Here is a 10,796-nt window from a genome sequence, read left to right on the forward strand (position 1 = left end):
ACAACATGACCAATGTAGGTGAGACGAAGTCTGGCTATTCTTGTTTCCAAGGAGTATTGTGGCTGCACTTCTTCCAGGGCAGATTTGTTAGTTCTTTTGGTATTCCATGGTACTTACAGTATTCTTCACTAATGCCATAACTCAAAAACATCAACTCTTCTTTGGTCTTCCTTATTCATTGTCCAGCTTTCACATTGTATGAGGTGATTGAAAACACCAGGGTTTGGGCTAGGTGCACCTTAGTCCTAAAAGAGACATCCTTGCTCTTCAGCACTTGAAAAAGGTCTTTTGCAGCAGGTTTGCCCAATGCAGTACGTTGTCTGATTTCTTGACTGCCACTTTCATGGGTGTTGATTGTGGAACCAAGTAGTATAAAATCTTTGACAACTTCAATCTTTCTCCATTTATCATGATGCTGCTTATTGGTCCAGTTGTGAGGATTTTTGTTTTCTTTATGTTGAGGTGTAATCCATACTGCAGACTATAGTCTTTAATCTTCATCAGTAAGTGATTCAAGTCACCTTCACTTTCAGCAAGCAAAGTTGTCTCTTTAGCATATCACAGGTTGTTAATGAGTTTCCCTCCAATCTTGATGCTGTATTCTTCTTCATATAGTCCAGCTTCTCAGATTATTTGCTCAGCATACAAATTGAATAAGTATGGTGAAAGGATACAACCCTGACACACTCCCTTCCTAATTTTAAACCACGCAGATTCCCTTTTTTTTTTTTTTTTGAATGACAGCCTCCTGGTCTATGCACAGGCTCCCCATGAGCACAATTAAGTGTTTTGGAATTCCCATTCTTCTCACTGTTATCCATAATTTGTTATAATCCACACAATCTAATGCTTTTGCATAGTCAATAAAACATAAGTAAACATCTTTCTGGTTTTCTTTGTTTTCAGCCAAGATCCCTCTGATATCAGCTATGATATCCTTCATCCCACATCCTCTTCTGAATCTAGCTTGTATTTCTGAAAGCTCTCTGTTAACATACTGCTGCAACCATTTTTGACTTATCTTCAGCAAGATTTTACTTGCGTTTGATATTAATGATATTGTTCAATAATTTCCACATTCTGTGGGATCACCTTTCTTTGGAATGGGTACAAATATGGCTCTCTTCCAGACAGTTGGTGAGTTCCAAATTTCTTGGCATAGACAAGTAAGTGCCTCCAGCTCAGCATCTGTTTGTTGGAACATCTCAATAGGTATTCCGTTGATTCCTGGAGTCTTGTTTTTCACCAGTTCCTTCAGTGCAGCTTCAAATTCCTCCTTCAATACCATCGATCATATGCTACCTCTTGAAATGGATGAACATCAGCCAGTTCTTTTTGGTACAGTGACTCTGTGTATTCCTTCCATCTTCTATTGATGTTTCCTGCATCATTCAATATTTTGCCCATAGAATCTTTCAATATTGCAAATTGAGGCTTGAATTTTTTTTTTTTTTTTTTCAGTTCTTTCAGCTGAGTAATGGGAAGCGTGTCCTTCCCCTTTGGTCTTTGCACTCCAGGTCTTTTAACTCCAGGTCTTTGCATATTTCATTATAATAATTGACTTTGTCTTCCCAAGCTGCTCTTTGAAATCTTCTGTTCAGCTCTCTTAACTTGTCATTTCTTCCATTTGCTTTAGCTACTCTCTGTTCAAGAGCAAGTTTCAGAATCTCTTCTGACATCAGTTTTGGTCTTTTCTTCCATTCCTGCCTTTTTAATGACCTTTTGCTTTCTTCATGGATGATGTTATTGATGTCACCCCACAGTTCCTCTGGTTTTTGGTCATTAGTGTTCAGTGTGTCAAATCTGTTCTTCAGATAGCCTCTAAACTCTGGTGGAATATAATCAAGGTCATATTTTAGCTCTCATGAACTTGTTTTAATTTTCTTCAGCTTCAGCTTAAACTTACATATGAGCAGTTAATAGTCTGTTCCACAGTCAGCTCCTGGCCTTGTTTTGGCTGAAGATATTGAGCTTTTCCATTGCCTCTTTGTACAGATGTTGCTAATCTGATTCCTGTGTATTTCATCTGGTGAACTCCACATGTATAGCTGCTGTTTATGCTGTTCATAGAAGGTATTTGCAATGAATAATTTATTGGTCTTGCAAAATTCTATCATGAGATCTCCAGTTTCATTTCTATCACCAAGGCCATATTTTCCAACTACTAGTGATTATTCTTTGTTTCCAATTTCTGCATTCCAGTCACTGGTGATAATCAACACATCTTGATTGCAGTTTGGTCAATTTCAGACTGCAGAAGTTGGTAAAAATCTTTAATTTATCCTTATCTCTGGCTTTGGTCCTCATCCTCCAATAAATATTAGGTACTAAGTTTTGCACTGTTAGGTTTGTCTATGAACTTTTCATTAATCCTTGGTGCTCTGTATGGATAGACCATTCCTTCCTACCTTCTTTCAATTAGAGGAGATTACCATGTATTTGCTGTCAAGTATAATGTGGAAGAATAACTTGAGAAGGTTTTATGATTTTGTTGCTTTGCCTTAATGATCTTGTCCAAAATTTGCTTATAATTATAGAATAAACTAGAAATGCATTTGGTACTATATAACTTCTAAAATTACAGAGATGAGATGATGATGCAGAGTTTACAAAAGAAACTCATTATTTTGCTTTGTGTTTTTCTTCTTATCCTTCACATAGCAATGTACATAATTGAAGAGCATGAATTTTTATCTAATTGCACTTTCTGAGTTTCTTTCCTTGAGAGTAAATGAGTGTACCAAAATATCCATCAAAAAAAAAAAAAACAAAAAAAACAAAAACCCAACACTTGATTTATTTTTATCAAGAAACCAAAACCAGTTTCCAACTCATGGCAACTCCATATGTGTCAGAGTGGAATTTTCCTCCATTGGGTTTTCAGTGTCTGATTTTTTGGAAGTTGATCACCAATCCTTTTTTCCTAGGTGCCTCTGTATGGACTGGAACCTTCATGCTTTTTTGTTAGTAGCCCATTTGTACTCCCAGGTACTTCTTAGTCAGCAAATCCTCATTCTAAATGTAGAGCATGAGTGAGGTGATGAAACACATATGTAGAGTAGCAAAGAGATGAAACACATATGTAGAACAGCAAAGAGATGAAACACGTATGTTCATAAAAGCAAGATCTTTGTGGATCTTGTGATGATAAAAGTTGTTGAAAAGTAAAATGTTCAAGCAAGGGCATTTGATGTGTGTGTGGAAGAGGAGATCAAAATTTTTTACTTATTGAATTCTTAAAAATAATTATCTGATTATTTTGAAATTATAAAAACATAGACACAAGTTTAAATGCATGAGCCTGGCAGGAGAAGGAGGGGAAGAAAGGCCACTGAGCCACCCTTAGACAGATAAACAATTTCAGATAATTATGTCCTTTCTAATTGTCCCTAAATTGAGGACTTCGTGGGAACACTGGGCAGTATTGCCTAGTTACATATATTTATTTTAATAAATTGAGAATGACTTATAATAATCATCCCACCTTTTTCTTGGATTAACATGGAATGTGCTAGAGTTGAGGAAGGCCAGTTAATCACATCCATCTCCCCTCTAGAGACTGAACCAACAAATTATATATTGGTAAATGGGTAATTTTAGGTTCAAAATATCAGAAGACCTAGATGAGTTAAACAAGTTGGACCTGAGACAAAATTGGCTACCTCACCACCACTACCAGGAAAAAAGATACAGAGAGAGTGGGTGGGGGAACAGAGGACAGCAACTTCATCAAAAATAATTTCCTAAGAAAATGAAAGAGTTGGTGGGAGAGGCAGGAAATGGTCCTTCCCCACCAATGCTGTCAATTTTTCATTCTTAAGAAGTGAACTAATGCTAAATTTACAGCCTGTACTTTTTCTTTAGTTTGCATCATTATTTTTATAACTGAGTGGAACATGGGGCCCTCGTGCCTCTTAATATTGACAATTCCACAGCCTGTGGAAGCCAAAACTCTTCCCATGACTCCAGGATTTCTACAAAATGTCAGGGAGTCTTCCTTCTCTTGATCTTCTCTGCATCTTGGCCCACTCCCTCACACATGGTACTGGCTCTGTACCATGTTGATCAAGACCTGGAATTCTTCCCTTTCATTCCTTTCACCAATTTCTACAAACACCATCCATTCAAAAGATGCATGAATATGATGAAGACTTAGGGGTGCTGAAGAGATCACACTGCACACAGCACACCAAACAATTTAGAAATCCCTAATATGCAAAATTTGACCTCTAAAATTTTTCCAACCCATCCCTGAGTCTCCCTCCTCCATATGTTCTTCTCTGCCTTTTTTTTTTCAATCAGTGTCTAGACTCTGGCTCTCTCACTGGTTCCTCTCACTCTCTCCCCAAACTGCTCTGGGAACTATCAAAATATTCTCCAATATAGAAAGCAGCTCTGAGCTCCCAAGTTTCTACTCTTAACATCCTATGCCTCAAAGCTTATGAGATACTCCTATGAAGAGTAATGGCTGTCCCCTTTATTGGGAAATGTTTCACATCTGAAGACATTTGGGGTTTAGAAAGTAACTGCTTTTTTCTAATACATTTGAAAAACAAGTGCAACTATTGCCTTACAAACCACCAAAGGTTTGTAATCACCTTTACAAAGGATTTTAATATCCTTTCTGTAATCTCCTGTATCCAATATTTAGCTTATGTTCTTTTTTTTTTTTTTTTTTTGTCACAAGGATCACTTTGTAGCTGTTGATCATATATTCTTACTCTGCTTTATTCATCATTCCTCATTTACTTTTCTTAAAATGATGTATTCCATCATATGCTATATTAGAGAAAAAAGACTTGATGGGGTGACTCTGACTTTTGGCTATGATAAGATATTGTCCAAAGACTTGAAGTAGGCTGAACAGAGACACTTCTTGGTGTCCCTGCAAGACCAATGTGTCCATCACTTCTAAAAGGAGGCAGACATCAACCGTATCTGAGAACTGAACCAGAAAGAATAGTTCCCCTAATAAATGGTTCTTCATGATTTGAATGTTTCCTAACATACTTTGCCTAACAAATTTGGTTTCCACTGAGATGTGGTGATTAGTAATGTAGAAGACTAGAAAATAGAACTACGAGACAGTGATTCAGAGGCCTCTGATAATTTTAGTATACAGCAAAGACACAGGAAGCCTCTCAGTCATTGCCACTGGAGCAAGACCAAGCTATTTTTACTCCAAGTACAGATTTAGCTGTTATTTGAAAATTTCTACTTTCAAATATGTTGAAGTCATAAAATATCATGTTTGTTTTAAATATTGTGATGTTTTATAATTTGGAAAATAATAAGCTTTAATTTTTTTAAGTGGTAGAGTTACCCTGGCTTGCATTGTGACTTTCCCACTCCCATCTGTCAGTTTGTTGTACTGTGGTGGCTTGCATGTGGCTGTGGTGCTGGAAGCTCTGCCACCAGTATTTCAAATACCAACAGGGCTATCCATGGTGGACAGGTTTCTGCAGAGTTTCCAGACTAAGACAGACTAGGAAGAAAGGTCTAGCAATATGCTTCTGAAAATTAGTCAGTTAAAACGTTACAGATTCACAACAGAATATTGTCTGATGTAGTACGGGAAGATGAGTCCCCTAGGTTGGAGGGCATTCAGCACACACAGTGGACAACAACAATGGATGCAAACATGCCAATGATTATGAAGATGGCATAGGACTGAGGAACATTTTGTTATGTTGTACATATAGTTGACATGAGTTAAAGCTGACATAATTGCAACTAACAACAACAATTGTGATTTGCATGGGCCTTAGGCATGTTTGCCTTTGTGGATCCTTTTCTCTATAAAAATTTAAATATTAATATTAGCTTTTATGACTGTGTGACCTATAATCCAGCCCGTTGTTGTTTTCATTATGTGCCATCGAGTCAGACCCAACTCATAGTGACCCTTCCTTGGGTTTCTGAGGCAGTATCACTACGGAAGTAGATTGCCCCATCTTCCTTCCGAGGAGTGGCTGGTGGGTTTGAACCTCCGGGCTTCTGGTTAGCAGTCAAGTGCCTTAGGCACTACGCCACCAGAGCTCCCAATCCAGCCTATAGTAATTAATATATATGTATTAAGACATTTGACTGCTAACCAGAAGGCTGGCAGTTCAAACCCACTGGCCACTCCTCGGAAGGAAGATTGGGAAATCTACTTCTGTAGAGATAATGCTTCAGAAATCCAAGAAAGGGTCACTATCAGTAAAAATCCACTTGATGGCAGTGAGTTTGTTTGTTTGTTTATTATTATTTCCTTTTATTTTCTTCTGAATTTAAATAAAATATTTTCATGAGCCCCTAAAAGTTTATGGACACTAGACACTGCTTAATTGGGCCCAAAGCAAAAATTATTAAGCCTAACATTAAAATTAATACTTTTTCTTCTTAATTTTCTCAATTAAAAAAATGGCTCTGATGAATTATTATATAAGTAGGAAACAACCAACAGCATATGTCCCAGCCAAGGGTGATCCCATACCGATGAACTCCAATCTCTACCTCTACCAGCACAAACACAACTTTTACAAAGAAATGAAATCCTTCAATGTAGTAATTGGGAAATAATACATTTATTCCAGTGATGCTATCATTAGTTTTCCTAAACTTGGATACCTAAGATTAGAAATATGAGGTTTATGATTTATTTTTGATGATAATTGACAAAACTCCTATGTTAGTGAAAATAATATTTTTTTAGCTACAAGAACAGGTTTGATTTTTAAAGTGTCAATGTTGTAGTTATGTTGTGTGTCAACTTGGCTGGGCCTAGTTGAGTGGCTGTGAAGCTGGTGGTAGTTATTCCCCATGATGAGACTGGCAATCAACTCCATGGTAGAATCTACCACAAGCAGCTGAGTAGCTGCCTTTGGGATATGGTCTGCTTCCTGTATATGAGGAGAAGACTTGGGAATGGTCTCTAGCCTATGGCACGCTTGGACCCTGTGTGTAGCATTGTCGTTGCTCAGCAGCCTGCTATGCTCTGCCAACCTTGGGACTTACAATGGACTTAAGTTAATGGCCTGCCATGTGGTTTGGTAACGTTGGGACTGTGCCTTTTTACTTGTTAACCTTGGGGCTTCTCAGCCTCAGCAGCCAGCAGCTGTCTGAGTGAAGAAATGCCTCTAGCTCCAGTGGGCCGGGAGCAGGAGGCAGAGCTGGACCCCAATGTTGAGGGGCTTTCACCCAGCCCCTAGAGCCTGGCACTTTGGACTTGGACTTAAAGCCTCCAAATTGTAAGAATAAACTCCTGTTTGTTAAGGCTATCCCATTTGTGGTATATTTCTTGTCAGAGCAGCACTAGGTAACCAGAACAGTCAACTTTGAAAAAGCCTAAATTTAAAGTTAGGCATTGTATTCTGTGTATTTGGTTAAACCAGAAACCATACCCACTGCTATCAAGTTGATTCCAACTCAAAACAATCCTACAAGATATAGTAGAACTGACCCATAGAGTTTTCAAAGCTGTAAATCTTTATGAAAGCAGACTGCATCATCTTTCACCTATGGAGCAGTTGGTAGGTTCAAACCACTGACATCATAGTTAGCAGCCAAATATTTTAACTTCTGCACCACCAGATCTTCTGTAATTGGTTAAAGTGCTTAAAAATAAACAAACAAGAAAGGACCACTTAGCTAAATAATTATGAAACTAACTTTGCAACCTTCTGCTAAATAATAAATATTTCCTATTTCTGAGTAATTTAGAAATATCTTTGTTCATTCTCTCAAAATAAACAATATTTACTTTATTTTTCTTTCAGTATATTCTTTCTATAAGCAGAGAAAATCTAAACAAGGATCTATTGACTGGTAAGTCTATTGTTTTATTTATCAGTTGTCAGTCTGTATAAAGCATATGGGACTCATCTTGTCATGTGATTTATTGGGACTTGTCTACTATTCCTTTTAATGGGATATTAAGAACAAGACTGTATATATTGCAAAGTCTTTTTTGAAAACTAGTCATAATCCATCCTCTGGCATCTCTTTTTCTTATTAATCATCTAAATAAAAATCCTTTTGAATTCCTATTGTCTTTTAAGCACTGAATGGATAAACATTCACTCCCCTTTGGAGAACTCAGTCTAGTGGAATAACATATACCTTTCAAACAATTAAGTGACATAATTAGATTTGCACTTCAGAAAAATGAAAAGCTGTAGCATGGAGGGTAATGGTTGTTGTTGGGGCTAATTCAGCACAATGGAACAAAAGGTGGCCCAGTCCAGAGTCTGGATGGGTGATGCAGCCCAGGAATTGAACACAGGTCTCTAGCACAAAAGGCAAGGGTCATACCCCTGAACCAACCACTAATGCCTCCTTGTGGAGTATGATAGAAGGCCACAAATCACTAGGCTCTTGCCATAATACCTGTATGCAATCATGAGGCCCTGAACTGAAGCTGTAGCAGTGTGCTTGGAGGAGAAAGTATAGATTCATGATATTTGTAGAAGGCCACAAAAATAGGAGTATACAGTGTTAGTGTGGAGCACAGCTCTACTGTGACACACATGGGGTCACCATGAGACTGAACTGACTTGAAGTCATCTGGTCTGGATAAGGATTTGATAAAGAGGAAAGCATAAGATATAACTGAGCTTTCTAATTTGAGAAACTAAAAAGTCACATGCATTAATGGAAAAGCAAGTGGTTTGTAAATTAAATTTGTAGCTCATAATCAGTCCAACCAATCCAATCACATCCCATGGAGGGCATAGTAAATTTAAGCCTGGGTCACAATAGCTTTTTAGTCTCAGCAACATTTATACTAAATAGATTCATTTCCAGCTAAACCTTCCATTTAAGTATTTCTACTGTTTTTTATGTTATTTTTTTTAAAAAAAAAAACAGTCTTGATGCAATTATTGCTGCGATCCTTTGGAGAGCAAAAGTTTAGCACAATATATTTTTGTTTCTCCACAGCCCCCTACACATAATGAGTTTTTAATATGTCTTCTAAAATGAATTGAATTGTATTATATGATGAGGAAGAATGTGATGTGGAACGTCATTCTAGTTGGTTTACTCTGGACTTAAGAAATAGGGTTATTATTATTATTACTAACTTATTTGCAGGACTGTCTTTTGGATGGGGAGATGTGTGGGAGTGGGCTAGTTTGTTAGAGGTATTCATGTTGATTTTAAAACAAATGAACCACGAAACAGCTTCTAAAGAAGAAGTAGTGTGTTGTTGTTGTTGGTTGCCATCAAGTCTATTTCTACTCATGTTAACATAAACCAACACTTTTAAGGCATCCTCTGAATTTATTAGGATAAAAATAATAGCAAACAACCATTGAAATCCCAGGCACAATGTAAGTGCTTTATATGTATGATTTTTTATAATCCTTCTAATAATTATGTGAAGTAGGAATTATTTTTATCACTTTTACTGATGATGAAATGCAGGCTTAGAGAACATAGGTCACACTGTTAGTAAATGGCAGAATCTGGATTTGAATTTGAGTCTGTTTTATTCCAAAGTCCATCATTTAACCACTACAGTTACTGCCTCCAACATTATATGTGAAATATCTGCTAATACTACAGAGCTAAAACATGAGAAAGAGTACAATCTTGATGTACAAATTAGAAGTCCCCCTGTTTTTCATTAGGAATGTGCTACCCAGTGTGCAATTTAAAATGCTATAAATTATGCTAATAAAATTAATGTGACACTCTTGACTCCTACTTTTATTCAGCATATGTTGTTGTTGGGTGCTGTTGAGTCAATTCTCAACTCATGGAGATTCCATGTGGCAGAATGGAAAGATCTCATAGGGTTTTCTTGGCTGTAATGCTTATAGGAGTAAATCATCAGATCTTTCTCTGACCAAGGAGCTGGGTATGTTCAAATGGCCAACCTTTCGGTTAGCAGCCAAGCATTTAACTCTTTGTGTCACCAGGATCCTTATTCAGCATATAAAGTTCTTTATTCCTTTACTCAGCATCAAATGTGTGAGCCACCCATTCCACATGTTCAGACCAAAAACCCACTGTCATGAGTCAATTCCTACTCATAGCAACCCCTTAGGACAGAGTAGAACTGCCCCATTGAGTTTCAAAGGCTGTAAATCTTCAGAGAAGCAGACTGCCTCATCTATCTCCTGCCAAGTGATTGGTATGTTGGAACAACCAGCACAAAGCTTTAACCACTAGGCAACCAGAACTCCTCCCACCTGTTCAATCTATTTTAAATATCCATTCCTCCTTAACCGAATAGCTTCCCCTCTGAAAACATTGTAACTAAATCATTTCCCTGCATCAGCATTACACATAGGATTACTTCATGATTTACTAGTTGTGTGGGATGTTAGTAATTGTTAAACAAAACAATACAAAACCAGGATATGTGGTCAAGTTAGTTTGATAATCTGGTTTGTACTGAGGATCTTCTAGAGCAGTACTGTCTACTATGTGGCCACAAATGCAAGCCACATGTGCAATTTTAAATTTTATATTAGCCACATTAAGAAAATTGAAAAGAAACTGGGGGAATTAATTTTAATAATGTATTTTATTTAACCCGGTATATATAAAATATTATTTCAATGTTTAATCAGTATGACAAAGTGATTCAATATGACATTTTATTTATTTATTTATTGGTGCTAAATTGTCAAAATCCAGTGTGTGCAATGCATCTCTATTGGGACTAGCCACATTTCACTCAAGAGGGTCAGGGTATTCAATATTTTTCAGTAAGGATAAAGTAGAATTTGGTTGACTCATGTTTTACTACAAGAACATGATTAATAGTTCACGAGATGAAATTCAGTAATTTTTTTTTTTTTTTT

The 10,796-nt window shown here is 37.0% G+C and overlaps 1 protein-coding gene across 1 annotated transcript in view; it reads left to right on the top strand.

Annotated features, from left to right (window-relative positions):
• KMO (kynurenine 3-monooxygenase) overlaps window positions 1-10,796 on the top strand; it is a 91,247-nt gene that overhangs the window by 36,261 nt on the left and 44,190 nt on the right. Inside the window, 1 exon segment of the mRNA XM_007942717.2 lies at window positions 7,761-7,809. Within this exon segment, the coding sequence (XP_007940908.2) occupies window positions 7,761-7,809 (49 nt within the window).

The sequence above is a fragment of the Orycteropus afer genome, unplaced genomic scaffold (genome assembly GCF_000298275.1).
Source record: "Orycteropus afer afer isolate SDZICR_OR568_19922 unplaced genomic scaffold, OryAfe1.0 scaffold00096, whole genome shotgun sequence".
NCBI classification, from domain to species: domain Eukaryota; kingdom Metazoa; phylum Chordata; class Mammalia; order Tubulidentata; family Orycteropodidae; genus Orycteropus; species Orycteropus afer.